Below are 22,547 nucleotides of genomic sequence, written 5' to 3'. Positions count from 1 at the left end.
AAAAGTTTCATTGTCTGAATAGAATAAAACCATAAACCAGCAATATTGCAGGTTCTATGTGGAAACAGAGAAAAAAATAGCAGGAAGGTTTATATAATAATTCAATTGAATCACAAGGCAAACAAAATGATGTATGATATATAAAGTTTGATTGAAAATGTTAGAGGAAAGGCTATGTCATGGATATATGGAAGTAAAGCTGAGAATATTTCCTAGATTTGTGTGAATATAATGTACCTCATATCGGAGTCACTTCTGATACTTGCAGCACCACCACTACTGGCTAACAGTTTGTCATAGCGTTCTTGAGATGCTAAAAACAATCGATGATAATTCTGCATATTGTGAGTGGCTTCATTGAAATGCCTACAACAGAAAAAAATAGTAGATACAGTCAGACATTTTGTAATGGGTAATGAACGTCATTCCTCCTCTATATGAATATTAAGACATGTGGTTCTATCAATGTTGTACACATATTGACCGAGATACTAATATAAAAATAGATGATCCTGTTGTTCTATTTATGTTTGGTATTTTCACTGATACTATAGTAACAAATTTTTAATAGCAATTCACCATCATTGATTTGAATCTCATTCCAACTCTGCCAAAATACAAATCAGACAATGCATTCCAGCAAATGAGATTGAATAGACTGACAAACAAATGGAGGGTTGAAAGTAACCAAAAGTCTGAAAGACGGCTAAAAGCAATAGCAGTATTGCTGTACTTACCTCTGTGTCCTTTTCCTTTCCCTGTCTAGCTTCTTTTCCATACTGATCTGATTTAATCTTAGTTTGTCCATGTATATAAGTAAAATATCAGATATGGCACCAGCTACTTGTACAATGTCTGGACGATCATCAGGATCTGGTGTTAAACACCTATAAATAAACACCATATCATAAAACCAAGTACGGAATACACATGTAGACTGTTTGAACGCTCTTCATGTACACCAACTGCTAAAGAGTGTTACATGTGACCATTTTTTTTGACAGACTGAAGCATTGATACTGCATTGTATATTGTTTTTGAATCCTGATGCCTTGCACATAAATTTCTATGAAACCCAAGCCCAGAGCTCAACCATACTGAGTTGACTCAAGAATGGCCTGGTGAATTGCTATGACTGATTGGCCATCTCCATGACTTACCCTGGTAAGTACAGTACCAGGAGTACTCGCGTGTGCTGGTAAGGCGTGTCCCACAACACTCAAGATTTTTCAAAGTCTGACGATTATGTTGTCTAATGAAAACCATAAACTTAGAAATGATGGCAAATAAGACCATTTTAATAATTTGTGTACAACATGCATCTCCGATGTTAATTTGTCCTCAGCTGTAATGATATTGTTTTCTATGTGATGATTGTTTATATAATCTATTATTTCCAAGTAATGACTGGGAAACACGACTACCCCCGGTACAATGTTTTTCAAATTCTGTAAATACAGATAAAGTTACTGCATAGGTTTTTTTTAAATTTAAATTTTTAACGTTACGGACATTGAATGTCACTGTTGTCTTTCCCGACTTTTTTTTGTATGTGCAAATTCCAAGTGCTAGTGCTGACACATAGTACATTTTTGCCACAGAAGTCACATTCATGTTTGGGCTACATGACAGGGCTGTGTGGCGATCTCTATCAAATGGCAATTTAATGGGCTATCCTGACGTCAACCAGGCTCAGTCGAACACAAGCACCTCGGACCTTAACCAAGGTTCCCCCAAAGTCACATTTGTTAGTGAATGAAGCTTGGTCAGTGGAATAGGCCTTCCCATTGAGTCTGTGGCACACTCACCCAGGGTAGGGGTCGACCCTTTGGTGTTCAGCTTAGAGTAAGATTTGAACTTGGGTCTACCGATCATGAGTCTGATGCGACAACCACTATGCCACCAGTGACCGGTTACTGCATAGGTTAAATGATTGATTAACTGAGGATCCTGTTATGAAAATTGTGAATACACACGTGTCCAAAACTCTGCAGTAAACATGAACTCAGGAAATAAAGAGATGCGATTTAAAAATGAATGCAAGAAAATGAATGAAAGTGCACCAGCAGATATTTCTTTAACCATTATTGTTTATCCAAAGATCAAGTACTAAAAGCAGAGGATGTAGATGGTTATCATTTACTGACAATCAAGTGATTATTCATAACTTGAAACAACACTAACGAAGAAAACTAAATTACACATTACCTTTTTATTGTTTCAGGAATCCTATTTGAATACTTCTCAATGGGTAAGGGATCGTACTTTGCTTCCACAATCTAAAATCAGAAAATCAAGAATTGACAACATAAATTGAAAAGTATAAAAAAAATAGCACATCAATGCAAAGATGCACAAATTCAATTTGTATACATATTAGTGAAGCGCAACAACAAAACGATAAAACCATAAAAATGAACTCTTCTTCCTTAGTACCGGTATGTTATACATACAAAAACACATTAATTAATATGGTGGAATACATAAATACATAGAAAATAGATAATTTATTGGCATAGAGGACTAACCTTAGTGGCTAATGAAAGCATATTAGAACTATAGAATGGAGGTGCCAAGGCAGACATTTGATATAATATGCATCCTATTGACCATACATCTGCTTTCTCACCATATGGTATACTCTGCACAATTTCTGGACTAAAAATCAAATAACATTTTGTATTATTATACATTTGTCACCGCAACGCCACAAGTTACAGTGTGCCGTAATTTTGTGGTATTTTACGGGGTATTTTCATCCTACCCTATTATAAAATGTGAATTCCATATATGGAATGATTACGTGGGTAAGCGCCCTCTAAGTAATAATAAAAAAAAAAACATGGCTTCCACCAGAGTTTGACCGGACTCAACACAAAGAACTTTGTTGATTTTGCATTCCCATGGTGTATCCATGGAAGGAAAAGATGTATAATAATAAGATTATTACAAGGATACCCCAAAGTATGCACTCAGACAGTACATCTCGCATCGACCTCCGCTGCGCTTTGGTCGATACTCCAGCTGTACTGTCTTCGTGCGTACTTTGAGGTATTCTCGTAATAACCTCATATTATCATCAATAACAACCTCCACTCCCTGTTTTTGTAATCTTCTTACAATTCAAGTTATAATTGGTCTAGGTATAACAGTAAAGACAACTGTTTAAATGTCTTGTTCAAATTATTGTATGATTTAAAGTAAAAATAATATTAATCTGCTTTGGATTTCATTGATAACCACAATACTGTAATGCTAAGTAACATACAGTAAAATGTGGTATTAGTGGGAAATTTTAATACTCTGTGAATCTGTTGAAAAACACTCATCTACCATTCTCTAATAAGTACTATGTTTATGAACCCAACAGTTTACGTTTTGATATTTAATTTCAACCAATTGTATTTTCTAATATTACATGAATTTATTTCATGATGATAACATTGTGTGCTTACCATGAATACAGTATGGTACCCACCACTGATGTCATTTTACTACAGTCTTGTTGCTTTACACGGGCAAGACCAAAGTCAGCTAAAAAAAAAAAAAACAGAAGATGATAGGTATTTGTTATACTGTAGTATAAAATCCAAACATGACAAAATTATAATTTTTTTTAACACATTGCTAAATTTCTTGTGTATTTTTCTGCTATGATGTATAGTATGAGTACCAGAATAAAATGGCCATTGTCAAAATAGCCAACGGTCATTTATTTGAATTGTATCCTAAAACAAACAATTAGTTGTCATGCTCAGAGAAGGATGTTTTGTACAACCAGCAATACCAAATAAAATAGCTAAACTTATAGTTACTGTTAACATAGAAAGTGGAACACAGAACTAACAATGCAAATCCTGCCTTGCTAGTTTGTGATAGCTCTACACACTCGTTAGGTTTTGCACGCATCTGTATGCGCAATGACTTGTTGCATGATAAAAACTGTTCATTCACACTCAAAGATAAAAATAACGGCCCTGTTTTCTGTCGCTGTTATTAAATATACATGTATCATATTTGTTCCTTCACTAGTAAATGCGCTGAAATAAATTACAATGGTGTTTATATGGTCGAAATATTTAAAATATTTAATTTAAAGTCAGTTTAAATGAATTAATGTTTCAGTATATACCAAATGGGATTTTTGAATTTATATGCACTTTTATCTGAGATGTGCTTTTAGTATATAAGAACAAATAAAGTATGTTAATAAATCAACCTACACAGCAAATCACAAGTTAGTCATGATTGTCAAAAACAATCATATCAGCCTATAGACATGATTTACCATATATAGGCATGGAGTACCAAGTGATTAATATCCGATACTTACTGATTGTTACTTTGTCATTCTCTCCGAGCATAATATTATTAGGACTTAAATCTCTGTGTACAATTCTCTTTTCTTTATGTAAATACCTGAGAGCTAAGACAATCTGCAAAAAAACAAGTATATTGAGTTGATGTGGGGAAGCACCACACATGGTGTTATTCTTAAAGTAATATGACAGGTAATGATGATAATGATGTCATAAAAAGCAACCACAGTATCCGTGGATTTGAGATTACCGAAGATAACATTCCAACATGCTGTGCATTCTCTAAATGTACTCAGTTGTAGTGGTTTTGTGTGCAAGAAAAACAAAAAAAACCTATTATTGAGTCACCTGAATAAATATATTCCAAATTCTATCTTCTGTAAAGTTTTCATTTTTTTCTTTTAACGAATTAAAATGTTCAGTTAATGGTGCCCCCTCAATGAACTCCATCACAATAAATAATTTATCACCTGAAATAAGAACACAATGAAACGTGTTATAGGTTAAACAAGGACATTACATGGTGAGCATAAGCTAGGAGGTGATTTGGTTTGACTAGAACATACATGTAGCTAGAGGGTCTTCTGGATAAATGGACAAGCAGATATGTTAGAGGGTTTGGTTTGACAAGAACATAGTTAGGTGGTATTCCCGTACATATACATAGGGGGGGGGGGGTTCACAAGAACACACCAAAAGGGTGATTTAGTTTTATTAGAACACACCTAGGAGGTAGTTTGGTTTGACAAGAACATGCCTAGGGAGTGATTTTGTTTAATAGGAAAATACCTAGGGGGTGATTTTGATCACGAGGACATAGCCTAATTCAGAATTAGTCGTAAAGTAAGGGAGTTTTTAGCAATAAAAATACGACAATAAAATTCATCAGATAACTTGTTTACTCACATTCATTAAAAGTTTTGTAATATCTAACTACATTTGGATGTTTCAAGCCTTCTTTAATAATAGGAAGTTCACTGACAATTCGTCCCACACTGACGTCTCTTTCCTTGGCTGTTTTACCAATGGCAGGATTCAACAAAGATATTTCTTTCATCGCTAAGAATTGTCCACTCATTTTTTTTTTAACCTAAAATGAAAGGAAATGTTTTACAATTTTTAAGTAAAGGGGTAGTTCACAAAGGAGTATATTATGGGATGGGAACTGTGCATATATACGGTATATTCAATACATACAAAGGCTTAGAGACAACATCAAAAGTTCAATGTAGGATAAAAAACTTAATTCCTTCGCTGAAAGGACGATTCCGTGAAAATAAAATCCAGCGAATATACTTTTTTTTCCTATATTTCACATTAAACTCATCAAAAATCAGTGAAAATAAATTCTATACAAAATGCCCAAAAAGCCTTTTCAGCGAAAATAAAGTATTCCACAGTAATTGATAAATATTGATCATGGGGTCAGACACATTCACCATTAAATACAAATTGATAATCGGACAGTAGTATGGCATAGCAGTTGGTTGTCGGATGGGTGTAAAAATACTTTTCAAATGCGCCAATAACAAAGAAAAACAAGCTTTATTTGTACCTTTCTTTTAAGAAGTACATTTAATTTACAAAGGTAGGTAGTACAATGAAATCGTCATTACACATTGCACATATTTACACTCGGACCAAAGCATTTTCTCGTCTTGGATGTTTTTTTTTTCATTTTCTGTTATTTTTGTCCATGATTTGATAGAAACAAGCAGCCTCTCGGCTGAGATAGCTCCGCTGCTAGCAATGCACATTTCAATTAAAAAACAGAAGATATCATTAGAAAATGAACAATATGTATAGTATCAAAGCAATGGGACTTGCTGTTTTCAACAAGAATTCAAAAATATCATTTTTCACCATAAATGATTGTGGTTTTTAACAAGTCGAAAATATCACTTTTTACCAAAAATGACAAAAATATTCACCAAAATTAGAGAATTGAAATTATCATCATGAAATGAACAAATCTGAGAGAGATCCACATGTAGTACCTATAAACATACAATGTAATATCAAAGCAATTGGACTTGCGGTTTTATAACAAGAAGTCGAAAATATCACTTTTTACCAAAAATGACAATAATATTCACCAAAATTAGAGAATTGAAGATATTATCATGAAATGAACAAATCTGAGAGAGGTCTACCCAAGGTACATAAACACCAAGTATCAAAGCATTCAGACTTGTAGTTTTCAAAAAGAAATCGAAAAAGTAAAACATTGACACGGACGACGGACAATCACTCATATGATAAGCTCCGCTCGACAAAGTCGACAGCGGAGCTAAAAAAAACAAATACTCAAATATTCCAAGATTGTTTTGACTTCATTAAAAATAAAATCGTTTTTGTAGGATGGAAACTTTTTGAGGTCAAAACCCCCCACCCCCAAACTAAAGCAAATAAGTTTTTTATCAGACATTGATCTTTTGACGTTGTTCCTTAAGACACCAGTTTGTACATACCTTGTAAACACTACCAAAAGCCCCTGTACCTAAATGTTCATATACTGCATAGTTGTTTATATGATGAGTTGGTTCCTTATTCTGATTGGTATCTTGAAAACACTCTTTGATTACTGATAACTCCTCATTCTGAAAAAAATGATTTAAAATACAATTTTCTATTCATTAGTTAAAACAATAATGCTGTTGTGTAATAGAAAAATGCAAATTCAAAAATCAAAATTTCATCTCACAATTTGACAGACAAACATTTCCACAAAACAAGAGATCTGAGATAATTTTTATTTAATGTACAAAAATCAAATCAAATCAAATCAAACTCCATTTTTGCATGGTTTACCCTTTTTATTCGACCCTATAGACAATTTTAAATTCTGCACTCAATATTACATTTTCAACATAAGAAGATTTGATAAAAACATCTACAGCAGTGTCTACTTTAAAGTATCGTACATTTTATTAAACTGACAAATATACTACTGTAAAATACTTTATTTTAGCTTGGAATTATCTTTCGCTATTTTCGCTGAAAGAATGATTCAGTGAAAATAAAATCCAGCGAATATACCTTTTTTCCTATATTTTATATTCACTTTTCAAAAATCAGTGAAAATAAATTCCATACAAAACACCCAAAAAGTTATTTCAGCAAAAATTAATTCCAGCTAAAATAAAGTATTTTACAGTACCGGTATATATCTATTGTTTTATTAGGTTGGGAATGTTGCCCAAATTTAAATCTTTTGGATAACACAATAGGACCTAATCTTTTCACAATCAAAGGTTAAAATACCATTATTAGTAGAGTAATGTTTTCACAGTTTTTTGTTTTTTGATTTGCCAAATGATATGACCGACACTTTCTTGCAGTATATTTAAAGACTCTATATACAAGTTGCATGGAAGCTTGATAATATCACATAAATCTTTCATGCATTGAAACTTAGGAACGAGATATGTGATTTTATTTAAATATTCTTCTTGTACATGTAAAGTACACATTTTTCTTGAATATTCTTCTTGTACATGTAAATACTTTTATGGGCTGATGGTCTTGAATTTGTAAATAAAGACCATTGACGTAAAAAAATAATATCACATCAAGTGGTAACAGAAAATCACCACTTACCGACATACTGTTAATCATGTTCAGCAATGGTTCATATTTTTTGATATCTCTAACATAATGACCAACATCAATAAACTTCTCAAATAGATCAGCTGGAAATAGTCTCTTGAACAATTGTCGGTTCCTCTCCATGCTAAATAAAAACCTCAACGCACGGAAAGCATTTTTCTGTAAAAAAAAAAAAAATAACATAGTAAAACTATTGAAGCTTTGCTTTGTTTACTGGAAGGTATCACAGGTGCATTTAAAGAATTGAGAATTAAGCGAATTCCCAATCATCTTAAATATATCATGCCTCCCCCAAAAAGCAGATCATCCCCTAATAGCCCACCGTGAAGTACAATTTAACACAGTTTATTAGTGTTCCATGAGTAACCTATAATGATCTAAATACTGATACATTTTGCTTTTTATTAACAACAAGAACACGTGCAATGAACTCCAGAAATCAGTCATTTATTCCACTCACCTGTAAAGTGTTAACTGCACTAGCATCCTGAGTTCTAGTGTTTTTTTGTAAAAATATTAACATACCAATTACATAAACTCCATTATTCTAAAAAAAAATACACAAATTAAGTCTATTAGGGATATATACATATAACAATTTGATAATGAAAAGCACCATTATTTCTGCAGCTTCACCTGACAAGTACAAATATGTGTTATGTATACAACTTGAATTACAACTATTATATCTGACCTTTTTATAGCGTTTATAGGAATATCTGTGACACTTAGATATGAGGTTTTTATATTGCATTATCAGAGGGAAATAGGCATTCAATATACAATAGTGTAATATGTGACTACATGTCAACTATATGGAATTGAAAACCAAATATCATGTCAGCTAGGTGGCAGTGGACACCATTTCTCATGTCATCTAGATAGATAGCATTGGACACCTCACTTCATCTCAGCTATATGGCACTGGAAACCTGATCCTAAGTAAGCAAGGTGGCAATGAACACTGAACACCCATATAGGTGGCACTGAACACCCATATAGGTGGCACTGAACGCCTTTATATGTATCAGTCAGGTGGCATTGAACACCTCACTTCATCTCAGCTACATGGCATTGGAAACCTGATCCTAAGTAAGCAAGGTGGCAATGAACACTGAACACCCATATAGGTGGCACTGAACACCTTTATATGTATCAGTTAGGTGGCATTGAACACCTTACTTCATCTCAGCTACATGGCATTGGAAACCTGATCCTAAATAAGCAAGGTGACATTGAACACTGAACACCTTTATAGGTGGCATTGAACACCTTTATATGTATCAGTTAGGTGGCATTGAACACCTTACCCTAAGTCAGCACAGTGGTATTGAAATTTTTTATGTCAGTTAGATGGCATTGAACACTTTTATGTCAGTTAGGTGGCATTGAACACTTTTATGTCAGTTAGGTGGCATTGAACACTTTTATGTCAGTTAGGTGGCATTGAACACTTTTATGTCAGTTAGGTGGCATTGAACACCTTACCCTAAGTCAGCACAGTGGTATTGAAATTTTTTATGTCAGTTAGATGGCATTGAACACTTTTATGTCAGTTAGGTGGCATTGAACACTTTTATGTCAGTTAGGTGGCATTGAACACTTTTATGTCAGTTAGGTGGCATTGAACACCCAATCTTACCTGTACTAACTGCTGTGCATTAGCGTCATTCAACACCAATTCTGTCAAGGCTGCACAGCAGGCTACAAATAACAAATGTAGTGAAATTAATAAAAGCTATCTCATCAAATTATTGTAAGAGAATTGGGAATATATGCTAATCGGACATCTAGAAGTGGAGTGCATAGCATGCTTAAAGCGAGGTAGTCATTACCTATGCATACAACAGGAAGCTATATATAGCATGTCATTGTTTACACACAAGTGCCAACCTATGAGCCTTTGCAATTTTACCATGCATTAGTATCGGTGCTTAGGACTTAATTTCCGCCTGTGCACAGGTGACGCCCACTCTTCTTTAAAGCGTAACAAAATCAGTTGACATAACAAGCAAAAGGTATAATACCAAGCAATTCTTAGACAACAAGATGTTAAAAAAAAATTGGTTCAATCTTATTAAATGATACATGCAATAACACAATATAGTATTGCCAAATATAAAACATTGACACAAACACAATTCATGGTACATTTTATATACTTACCGGACTGTAATGAAAGTACATGTTCCAGTGGCTCATCTTCACCCTATTATTACAAAGACATCACATAAGAAAGTGAAAAATGTTAAAAGTGATAGTTTCCAAATATTATGTCTCCAGGAAATGCTTTACACACATTGTATTGACGTTGATTAGGTAGAATTATTAGGTGTAAGCCTTGCATGAATTGCACTCACTGTATTATCCACGGGCACAGCCAGTGGATGTTTTCTGCCAGCTCTGTCAGCACTTTTGGGAAGACCACTTGGACCAGACGAGTGGTCAGACACAAATTTCCTGTCGTGCAATATACTTAGTATTAAAGGAACTCCACCCATTGTTTTAATGTCACTACTAATATCAGCATCTTCTGATAACTGAACTATACACCATATCTGGAAAAAAAAATATCAGTTTAACTCAATTTAATTTCTTAAAATGAAAGAATTGTGAATAAAATCACTTAACAGCTTAATTGTATTTTTGTCACTACTTTTCATTAAATAAATGAATTTCTGCAGATTAGTTATTGTTTCTTTTGGGAATATGATATTGGACAGTGTTTCTTTTCAGTGTGTTTCATATTTTGGACATACCTAAAGGAAGTCTATTTCATCTTTAATGAAAAATGTCTACAAATCCTATTTTCTAATGGTATTTTTGGATGGGTGTGTCTTCCTTTTTCAATGATAAATTGTTATTACTTGTTCTGAATCTATTTACAGAAATTCTTTGATTTGTATTTAGAACATTTAAGTTGTCTTAAAAATTGTAATTATGTTTAAATTTAGTGTATGTTCCAAATTTTGTTTTCTCATTTGTCATATTTTCTCTCCAATAGGAGATAGACTATGAGGTTATTACGAGGATACCTTAAAGTATGCACAAAGACAGTACAGTGAGAGTATTGACAGACACTCAAAATAGGTTTCTCTAAGTTTAACATCAAATGGATGTTTACTCATGAGCCGAGCCGCGTATATGTATGATGCTAGTTATATGAAAACAGATTCAAGTTCAGGCAATAAAAAAGCCTATAGGAAGTTACATGAATTGCCAAGACTATTATGGGAATCTGCATTTAAAAAAAAACACAGATACAGGCAAGGTAAAACTTAGATTAGGTATTCTTGATCTTTTTTTTTTAATTATAGCATAAAAACATTAACTGCAAAGCGGATAAAGTGTCATTCAAATGAGGTGTATCTCAAATTGTATCTATAGTAATGTAAATATTATCACCAAGGCAATAAGAGAATACTTACACAGTTCCATAATAGTTTTAAATTATCACAATGTAGAACGCTAAGAAGAATAGGAACGCCATCATATATTTTAACTTGCTCTCGTACTTGGCTATCCGCACAGAGTATACGCAACAAACTAGCAGCTAATCTATAACAAATATTATAAGAAATTAATTAATCAATATTACTAATCACAAATAACATGACAATACTTTTAAAACAAAATTCCCATTTATAAATGAGATACTCATTAACTTTTAGTTATTGACAAGTATAATATTTAGGCAAATACAGTACCATATCATAACTGTTATATGTTATCTACGATAACTGTTAGACAAAAACAAAATATTCATTGGCAGGTTTTTAGCAGCCATGTGCTTTTTTTTTAATGTTTTTCCTTTTGCAGAATTTTCATATAAATTCATTAATTTAATTTAATTTCAGAATAAAAACAAAAATAAAAAGCCGCCAAAATGAGGCCATTTTATAAAAAAAAATTCAATCCTTATATAACTGGTACAAAGGCTTGCAATAAAACACAGATGACAAGACAGCTTTAAATTTACCAACATAAGGGCTATACTTACTTTTTAGATAAGATATCATAGTCTTGAAGAATTCTCAGCAGTGTTTCAATGCAATTTAATTCCCCTATAAGAGCTCTTGGTGCAGGACTGTATACAAGGAAAACATGAATATTGAGATATCATTTCCAATCACAGCAGTTTATAGATAATATTTCCAATCATAGTAGTTTATGCAATCTTTCATAAAAAATTAATGTTAAGATAAGATTTCCAATCACAGCAGTTTACACAATCTTTCATAAAAAATTAATATTGAGATAGTATTTCCAATCACAGCAGTTTATGCAATCTTATATTGAGATAGTATTTCCAATCACAGCTGTTTGAACAAACTTTTAAAAATACATGTTATTTTAGAAAAAAATTATTTTACCTAGATTCACATTTTTCATTTGTTCAAATAACGTATTTACTCTATTTAATATTTCCAATCACAGCAGTTTACACAATCTTTCATAAAAAATTAATATTGAGATAATATTTCCAATCACAGCAGTTTATAGATAGTATTTCCAATCACAGCTGTTTGAACAAACTTTTAAAAATACATGTTATTTTAGAAAAAAAATATTTTACCTAAATTCACATTTTTCATTTGTTCAAATAACGTATTTACTCTATTAAAAGCATGCATGTCTATATAATTAAAATCCAATAAATACAATAAATAATTTTTGTTATTGCAGATGTACTTCTGATAGAGAAAATATGGTATTCACAATAATGTATATTTATTCTATTAGTAATACATGTGTTTTATGTAAATATATATATGTGTATATATACTCATAATAAACAAAATTTTAATAATTCAGTGTACAAAAATAAATGCAACAGTTGGTTTCATGCATTTATTTCTGAGATGCACTGATAAAAACTATACAATATCAACCTTATATTAGATGAAACATACCTAATAAAGAAAAATATATGTTTAGTACATACCCCCGGTATTATTCAGGTTTCAGGTCTAAGCTATAAAATTTGCATATAGCTTGATCAATCACAGTGATGTATTTAGACGAATTATTAACATATAACTAACCTTTCAGCTAAACTTATGAGAGCATATAGTGTACAGTGCAGGACAATGACATCATTGGAAGAAAGCAAAAGTACTAGTGGCTGTCAAGAGAACAAATAATGCAATTTAAAATAGGAATATTGACTTCCTCTTTGTGTATATTTATTAACAGACCTGGAAACAACAGATGCATGCTGTTGGTTGGTGTTGGTGTTTAATATCACATCACAACCAGGTTCTGCTACATTCAGAAAACTTGTTAAATGTGCAAATTTGTTGTTCGTTTTGCAGCATAGAAGTTCATTAAGGTACCCTTTCTCAAGAAAAATTTTATAAAATTATCTTGATATATTGAAATACTATTAGAGAAATCTGTTTTTTTGTTAAAGACTCCAACCAGGGATTGAGGCAATTGCCTTTGAGGTCTCTGTGAGATTCAAGCCCTGTAAAGCAACCTTTAATATCTTTACGGTTTTCTCAGCAGCATACATCAGTTTCCCAGAGGGGCTGTTGGTCACACACCCCCACCCCCCATCAAATGTTCCTAAGAATATTCAAATTAAAATAAATAAAGCAGCACTTCAGATATATTCATGTTAGGCATTCAGTTTTGGGTGTAAAGTGTAAAGTCTAAATAAGGTTGCAATGCATCACAAGTTAACAGTATAACAGCAATAGGATTCAATGATCATTCCAGTAGTATTATCAGTAACACACCACCTGCAGAATCGAAGCTGTTTTTTTTTTTTAAATAATTTTGGTTATTCGAGAAGGCTTTCAAGCATGTGATGTGTTAAAAAGATATATACATACCTTATGCGCACCACATGCAACAAGCCAGTCTCTTTGGGATACCACGGCTGATAACTTCTGAAATATATCTAAATAATATGTAAATTATGGTAGTAAGTTAAGTATTTAATTTTTTTCTGAAAAACTTATTTCACTGTATTTTTCAAGCACTATAATACAATTACAACAGGAAGTTGCTGACAACCCCATTTTTCTCACCCCACCCCAAATGGACTTGAGTGAAAAGTGACTCCTATTCCTAAACAATACAAATACCATATTTGCTCCATTAGAAGTGCATAGAATAAAAGCACACAATGACTAAATTGCATTTATTGCATGCTGGATCACCTCAGTTATTATGTAAGTGCATGGCACAACTAATAGAGCAAATACAGTACATACAACAACATATTGCATATAAACAGTGCAGAGTGATGTCCTGTGTTCTTGCTGCAATATTCAACAATCCAGCATCTCTTTTTTGAACTATACATAATCCCATGACATTTTAGCTCCCCCCCCCCTCAGTAGTTTGACGTCATTGAGTACTCGATATGACTGCCAGAATGGCCGAGTAGCCTGAGGCTTAGATTGATACAATTCACTAATATCTACTGACAGGAAACTAAAAAATATTACATGCATTATATATAATATCACTTACTTGTCATTTCTTTCAATATATCCAATATAAATGCTTGTTCACCATAATGTAAATATCTTTCAGTGACAGTTTGTAGACGCTAAGAATAAATCAATCAGTACATGGACTGTTAAACACAAAACCTGTCAACATTAGTAATATTTTGAGTCGATTACGCTTTTCAAAGTCAACTTTTGCCACCTTTTCAAGAATAAAACCACATAATTTCTATATTCAATGGAAACTATACCCATTTGATCTAAAATTAAAAAAATAATAATATTTGAAAATACATGAAAATATACAAAATATTGCACTAAAATATTAAAGACAAGGAATTTGGAATCTTCTTGAAATCTAGAATATGATACCATAATACATGAAGTACATTAAAAATTTAGAGGCAGTCATTAGAAGAAGAAGTTGGTTATTTACCTCTGCCAACACCTTAATTCCTCCCAGTTTAAAGAACAGTTTCTAGAGAAAAAAATAGTTTATACATACATACATGCATGTATAAATTAGTTGATTCAGTTTGTGTATTAAACCCTACTAAAAATGTAACAATGTTGATTCCATACTCACTTGAAAAAGAGGGTGTAATTACACAACCATATAGATGCTGTTTTGTGCACAGTCCATAAACTTTTACAATCGTGACAAACATTTTAATATTTCACTGACAGCACAATGTGTTAAATTAAAAACAAGTGAAAATTCAAATTTAACAATCAATTGAATTTTTTTCTTTACAAACCAGTGAATTTAATATCCATGCGACAACATATCTAGTAAAATTAAACCCATTGAATAATCCACCTTCAACAGAACATCTTCAACTGTTTCAATACAATGTATTGAGTGACAGCCTTGGATTTTTTCACTCAATATTTCATGGGAATAATACATGCTATTATGAATTAATAATGAAGTATTTTAACATTACCTGATAAGATGCATCTCTCATTAACATACGTAGACATATCAAAACTCGAAGTATGATTTCAGGCGGAGCTTTATCGGCCCAATCTCTGAAAACAAGATGATACATGACGGTCAGTAACTATAAAAATTAAATATATAAAAGAATACAAAATACTTCACACCATGCATGTTTAAAGACTGAGCACACAGCTACACAATATTACACTGTCTCGTTTAAAATCAACTCCTCATCCAAAACGACACTGTGGCTCGTTTATTATTGTAATAATATTTTAACTTACATGCAGCATAGTCGTTTTTCAACTAACGCTCTAAATATCTGAAAAATAAAATAAACATAATATATATTATTTCCTCCTCCTTCATTACTAGAATTGTCATTTTCAGACTAAAGTACGTGATATAACGGTACTCGTAAAATATAGAATAACATGACATGTGTATTTAACTTGCAGCTTGTTGGCTGATATACTGTCCTCTAACATTGCCCATTGGCCCTATACAGCTGAGCAACACAATATAGTATATAGTATAATATCTGTTTTAAACAACAATGATGACTGAGAGGTTGGTGGAAGTACCTTGTAAAATTATTATTACTTTGACGCCATTTTTTTCTATTCATTTTGGCTATCCGTGGAGGCGATGTGTTAAACCATACTATCATACAGTGGTAATACTTACCAGATTAAAATAAGACTTTTGTTGGTGACTACTAAAATGTCTTTCAGACTGATATTTCAAACTGTAATGAAGAAAGATGAATTAAGTGAGCATTTTGATTGATGATTTGGTTAATGAGTAATCATAGTTTAATTGTTTAAGCAGATGGATGACCTCTATGATAGAAGGGCAAATGCATGTGTATTTCAAAAATACTGAATGGCCACGACAGATTAAAACATGATGAATAACACATATGACATATGTTAGTATGACAAATTTCCAAATAAATGAGTTAATCAATAGAAATTGAAATGTCAACAATATATTGTAATAAATTGCACAATTGTGATTATAATGACATAGACAATAAAAATGTGATTTGACAAAAACATCAGCATCACAACAAAAGTAAACTCTTTCCCACTAGAAATGTTCATGATTAACATAATTCCAGAGCGACTGCGAAGAAAAAATGTCACACAAGTCACTGTGACTCCTGTCTTACTGTCATTGCATTAATGAATGGGAAACCAAATCACAAATATTGCCAGTTAATTGGATAACCGTACAACTGCATATTTGAACATAAAATTTGAATTAAATCTGTATTAAAAGCCGCAGCTTCTCTGAAATAGTACCCCAGTACAATGCAGCAGTGGACCTACACAGAAATGAGATATGGTGAATTATTGGTTCACAATTGTTCAGTTTCTATTAGGAATGCGGTTTCTAATAAAGATTTTGAGAAATATTCAAAGCTACAATATTTCATGATTTTTGCTCACTTCAACTATCTAAAGAAGATCTGGTGATATTTAATTCACCGGTAGACTCACATACCTTAATTTCTCCAGTGCTTGGGATTCAGCAGTTTCATAGTGGACGGCATCGATGGATAAATTCTGAACAGATTTATTGAGTATTTCATTATTATTTGAAGGGTCTACTTCACTGGACGGTAACTAGAAAAATAATCACATAAGGACATTTAATACCATATATGCAATAACACAGTGTCTACAATAACGAGTACAGTTGAGAATCGCAGTAGTTGTAGTTTTTGTGCATCACTTCAGCATTGTGTTTTGAAACTCCATACAACACCCACTCAATATTTTTTCTATTAGAAGACAATCTCCAATAGAAGCACATATGTAAACCAACAATTGCGTTCATATACAGGATCATTGAAATACGACTTATTATGACCATAGACATAATAAAGTATTGTACATTTATTGTATCATATTTTCCTTATTAGTAGCGCATGCTTGAATAAATAACAGATGAGTCAATGGTCAAAATAAGTCATATTTCAATGCTTAGAATACAATAAATCCAGTTTTTTATTCATGTCTGCTTCTACTAGAGATATGCTTATGATATGGTATTTGCTCTAACAGGTGTTTCCATGGTTAATATTTCAGTGATTCAGTCTGCAATACATGCAGTTTTTGTGGATGTCCTTCTAAAAAAGCAAATATGGCAGTCATTATTGTCATTTATCAGATAGTACACTCAAGGACGATGTCACTAACCTGTTGTTCTGTGGCAGGATTATCAAGAAGATCTAGTAATTTTGACAGTTGCTGGCATTCTCTGAAATGTTAATTATTTATATTAACGATATGTATTAGATAAACATCAGAATTCAGAAAATCTATAGACATGTGATTGTACTTCCGTATACTGTTTACGTTTCCATGGTTGCATGCAAGACAACCTCAACTCAATTTCCCGCAATGTTGTTTATTCAGGCAATAATTACAGGATTTTGTCAGGAATCAATAATAAGCACTGTACTGCAGAATGAGTTGCCATAACAATTCTCACTGATAGGAAATTTCATGATATATTGATTTTATAGAATTCAAGAAGACAACATTTTGTGAAATTCACTGACACTCTTTTTCGTAGAACTCCGGAGAAATTTTCACAGCAATAAAATTTCATGATTTTTAATGACTCGCAGAATTCGCTAAGATTTTTCACTCAGGAAATTGAAGTGGTCTCCTGGTCATATGTGAAGATGAAACTTGAATATTTATTGTAATGAGAATAACAAAATGAAAAGGGAACATTTGGAAGAGTAACCTATCGGCAAGAGGCTGATGAATAAATAAAACACCAAAATAGCAGTCCATCATCCACACTAGATTGAATTCTTGGAGGAAAAAATGGCATTTATATGAGTATCCAGCAAAAGTTTGAACGGTTTTGGCACATTCAACTCTGTGAATTGGTCACCAGGACATAAACAAAATGGCCACCAACCATCCATTCAAAATTTCTTTTTCACTTTTAAAATGATAAAAACACACATGTATGTTAATGCAATAAAACTCTCCTTAGTTTGGTGTATATTGGAACAATACCGAAAATAATGAATACGACAATTAAATTGTTTCCCCCGCCTGTACCTTTCCTTTTATGTGGATTACGGGTAAGGTTACAAACCAAGTGCACATTTCCTGTTCTGTCATGTTTTGTTTTGTTTTCCTACATTTGATAATACCTGGGTATAAGCTTTTAATAAAATCAATAGTTTATTTAGTTGTGTACATTTAATCTTTACAAAATCAACATTTTTAGTATAGACAGAATAGGCCTTTGAATAACTGGGCATAGACTGTCTATTGTTACAAACCCATGAAACAGAGCTATGGCATAATATTGTTATTCTTACACAAAGGACAATAACCTTGGAATAAATAATGGTATGGTTTCCTGTCTTATCCTTCAGTCAAGTACTCTGGTCTACCACAAAAGTTATAAAGAGTGTCCTTGTGTGTATCATTAAACTGACTCAACATAATTAATGAAGTGTGTTCAGGTCAACAGCCCCAAATACACAGTATTACTTGTTTAAAAATACCGTAAAATCTGTATTAGAAGCCGCATCTCTAATAGAATTCGGACCCATTCTTTTTGAATAGAAGCATCCCCTCTGTTGCATTGTATCGTTTTAATTGAAGCCGCGGCTTTTAATACAGATTTTACAGTACCAGTTTAGTTAATATTATAATAAAACAAAATCAAACATGTATGCTTTAATAGTTTGTCCTCTGTATAATTTCTTTTACAGTAAGTATTATTCTCAAACTGAGTTTATGATCTCAACCCTTTGAGCTCCATCATTTTTTCCGGCAAAATTTCCATGCAAGATTTTGCCCGATTTTAGGTATTTTTCCCATATTATTTTTATTAATTTTTGACCATATGGACATTTTTTATAGGCTACAAGTCTTGATCCATATTTTGGAATAATTTTAAAAAAAGTATGTGGATCCTAAAATTGTGAGTGGTGACAACATTATATTTTGGCGCTCAAAGGGTTGAACGCCTTCAATAAGGTCTATGATTCATACACTTTTGTCATTGTTGTTTACTACTCAAAAATGTGGTGGTTGTTGCACAGCACATATTCAAATTTCATGTAAACAAACAATGTATTTTACACGCGTTGTATACGTCGCTATGAGTCCCATATCGAACAGGACGCGGCACGACGACGTACATGCCGCTCTTTAAATTGAGTTTGAATAAAAAACATGGCTGATGAAAAATAAAGTAATAAATCCATAAATCCAGACATTGATTTTGATTACAAAATGCTATCATATCTCCTGATTTTTGCTGACTCAGGAAAATCCTAAAATAAGGTCTCTTATAAAATTAAAAAATTTCCCAGTAGTCTAAGATACTGTAATAAGATGAGATACAGTATTAAATATTATTAAGAAGTAAACAATTACTTACTCATCTACAGCTAATCTAGTATCACAATCCATGCTTTGATTCAATCTGCATAATGAGTATAAATAAAGATGACGTAGTGATGCAATTCAGGTAAATAATGTTGTATCTGTAAAAAAAAAAACACAGTCATCATTTCCATAAATGTCCTGCCTAAATGTATGTAAATCAGCTGAACTCATTATAGTTCTGGTATACTACTTCATCGTGTTGGTTAGCAGCACTGACCCCTATCCTCAATTACCCCCCCCCCCCCAAAATTAATTGTATAAGCTCACCTATAGTTATCCATATACAATTGAATTGGGGGGCTGGAGGGTTAGGGTAAAGGTACATTGGAAAGTCTTTCCACAGCCCTCATAGTATGAATCATTCTACACACATAAAAATAGCGCATAGGTTTAGCTACGAATTGACTTTAATCTCAGCTGACGTTCAAATATTAAAAGCACAATCTATGAAAACAAATCACAGAAAGATAAAAAAAAGAGAGAACAAAAAACCCTTAGAGCCTTAGATGAAAATCATTCAAGAATGACAAAAAAAACATATTTCCTAATTTTAAAATCTGATTATTGATAATGACTACTATATTATTACATGGTGTAACATCTTGGCCTTCATTGAGTGACAGATCTAAATTCAATCAAATCTTTTTAATTCAATGAAATTAAATGAGTCAGCACTATAACATATGCATGTACAGTCTCAGGTTTTACAAATCAAATGTAATGAAAAGTACAGTTAATCTAGTATTCCTACTGCCCAAGTGATTAATATACCTAAACTGTTCACTACATCTGAGGAATACAGATTACCGGTAATATGTATAGTTTATCTTACCGTCAGTTTTGTACAGACATATTAGAAACATCTAGAAACCATGGACAGGATGAACTGCTTCCTAGACACCAACAAACGAGCCTCAATTTAAGACAATTCCATGTCATGTAAAATAATGCTCTTGGGGAATACAAGTTGTGACTTGAAAGACACGTAAAGCCCTCCAGGAACTGAATTAATTAGACAACAATGCTAATGTTGTAACAAGTGACTTTTATCATGGAGCTCCTACTCTAATGAAAGTGTTATCATCACATTTCACACTTACTTGGCTGAATGAGCTGATAAGTGATACCACAAGAAACCTATGAATACTGTAAATGCATTAATTATTCACTGGGTTTTAATTTTGCTTTTTTCACAGTGAATATGCTCAAAACAGTGACATCAAATAAAATGTCAATAAAAATAAATGGTTTTATAGTAGCCTTGGCCATCCAAGACTAAAGCTTAGACAAGTATGTGATATTTTATATTCTTTTGTTTGGATAGTTTATAGTTTACATTATTGCATACCACTGTTATCTAGCAAAGATCGACCTTTGTTGAAGAAATAAAAAAATACATGTAGTCAACAATTTGCTACACCTTAAAAATGAGCTATGCATAGAAGTCAAAATAGATACCATGTGCCACAAGTGTTATCAAATTATTGCCAATATGTACATTTTTTGAAAAAAATGCAACACTCCTTTTGGCCAATATATGTATATATTATAATATTGAAGTGCAGTCTAAAATCTCGGAGAAACTTTGATTGTATCATGGTTATATGTAGTGTGTACAGCCATGCAATTTACAATAATAATATATTATATTATATATTTATATTATATGAATCAATGTTTTGTTTTCCATCAAAAACTATTTTTTAGTCATTGACAAACTAATTATGAAATTATATCCACCAATCAGCTGGGTCTATGTCAAACTCGAATGAACGAGTTTGAAAATTATGGACACACTGAACGTCCGCCGCGCCGTGACTTAAAAAAAAAAGGCTTCTGTCGCCATCCGGTATGACCTGTAGACATGCACGCTGTGGCAGTCATCAGTTCGTCACGGATGTACACCCATGTTACACGACTTCATACGTCGAATAACACTGTCACAGTTACACGATACCACAACAATATTTTGCGGTCACGGCCACGGCCACTTCTTCCCGGGTGGCCAATATATTTATTGTACCCTGCGCCATGGACGTCCATGCATTATTATGTGTAGCTTGTATTTGATTGGAACGTTTTGATGCATGTTATCCGGAAGAAAAAATGCAGTCACGCAATGTCAGCTAAATAATCAGAACCTACTCGATTCGTCAATATTCAATATCTCGTAAACCAGCAAAAAATGTTCATATTATTATCACAAAAAGGATTTCAGGGTCAGTTCAAGCAGCGACTACTCGTACCACGGTTGCAGGAGAAAGTTCAAGATGGCGTCCTCAGCAACCAAACGTACGGTGTACAGCTCAGCTGGGCTCTTTTCATCAGGCATACATGAAAATACGTCACAAAATATTGAATAAGAAAATGACAATCGTGTCATTTCATCAATATTAATCCTACTCACATCATTTAATTATTCCTGAGTTCCATGAACGGTAAATGACTGTACGTCGCCGGTGTAATCATTGAAACGTACTCCGTGACTTCTGCAGATTACAGTGTAATGTACACAGTACAGATCAAGGACCCGTGACGTCACCATTCTTATGCAAATATCGCACCGTTAATGTTAATGAGTTCATCGAGTGCGTTTGGGTGCGTATTTTGTTGGTTTTACGGGAAATGGTCTAAGATGGTTGCAAGACAAATAGACAAATCAATAATTAATCATTATTAATGGCTTAATAGTAATTTTTTTTTATTAGCACCTAACTGTTTCGAGAGCGATACAAAGTACAGACCTGGATTTAATTCGGATATACTGTAAAACATGTAT

The 22,547-nt window shown here is 32.7% G+C and overlaps 1 protein-coding gene across 2 annotated transcripts in view; it reads right to left on the bottom strand.

The window, feature by feature from the left end:
• LOC100375907 (serine/threonine-protein kinase Nek10-like) overlaps positions 1-22,261 on the bottom strand; it is a 29,387-nt gene extending 7,126 nt beyond the window's left edge. Inside the window, exons 1-27 of one of the 2 annotated variants that reach the window (XM_006813917.3) lie at positions 22,176-22,261; positions 19,761-19,866; positions 17,540-17,600; positions 16,842-16,963; positions 16,020-16,080; positions 15,617-15,654; positions 15,337-15,421; positions 14,826-14,867; positions 14,412-14,490; positions 13,766-13,833; positions 12,974-13,053; positions 11,929-12,015; positions 11,357-11,486; positions 10,289-10,486; positions 10,095-10,137; positions 9,571-9,632; positions 8,389-8,475; positions 7,920-8,087; positions 6,791-6,919; positions 5,226-5,409; positions 4,668-4,789; positions 4,334-4,436; positions 3,456-3,534; positions 2,529-2,658; positions 2,209-2,279; positions 738-887; positions 238-366 (exon numbers count right to left, since the gene is read on the bottom strand). In XM_006813917.3, coding sequence (XP_006813980.2) covers positions 238-366; positions 738-887; positions 2,209-2,279; positions 2,529-2,658; positions 3,456-3,534; positions 4,334-4,436; positions 4,668-4,789; positions 5,226-5,409; positions 6,791-6,919; positions 7,920-8,087; positions 8,389-8,475; positions 9,571-9,632; positions 10,095-10,137; positions 10,289-10,486; positions 11,357-11,486; positions 11,929-12,015; positions 12,974-13,053; positions 13,766-13,833; positions 14,412-14,490; positions 14,826-14,867; positions 15,337-15,421; positions 15,617-15,654; positions 16,020-16,080; positions 16,842-16,963; positions 17,540-17,600; positions 19,761-19,792 — 2,540 coding nt within the window. In that variant the 5' untranslated portion in view covers positions 19,793-19,866; positions 22,176-22,261. Of the gene's footprint in view, positions 1-237; positions 367-737; positions 888-2,208; positions 2,280-2,528; positions 2,659-3,455; positions 3,535-4,333; positions 4,437-4,667; positions 4,790-5,225; positions 5,410-6,790; positions 6,920-7,919; positions 8,088-8,388; positions 8,476-9,570; positions 9,633-10,094; positions 10,138-10,288; positions 10,487-11,356; positions 11,487-11,928; positions 12,016-12,973; positions 13,054-13,765; positions 13,834-14,411; positions 14,491-14,825; positions 14,868-15,336; positions 15,422-15,616; positions 15,655-16,019; positions 16,081-16,841; positions 16,964-17,539; positions 17,601-19,760; positions 19,867-21,913; positions 22,005-22,175 lie in introns of those variants that run through there. The other variant, XM_085501252.1, reaches the window with a different exon arrangement.
• Between the last annotated feature and the right edge of the window lie 286 nt (positions 22,262-22,547).

Source organism: Saccoglossus kowalevskii, chromosome 7 (genome assembly GCF_978046115.1).
Source record: "Saccoglossus kowalevskii chromosome 7, keSacKowa6.1, whole genome shotgun sequence".
NCBI lineage: Eukaryota > Metazoa > Hemichordata > Enteropneusta > Harrimaniidae > Saccoglossus > Saccoglossus kowalevskii.
Note: the sequence above shows the minus strand (reverse complement) of the source record. Positions and strands in the feature narration are given on the sequence as shown.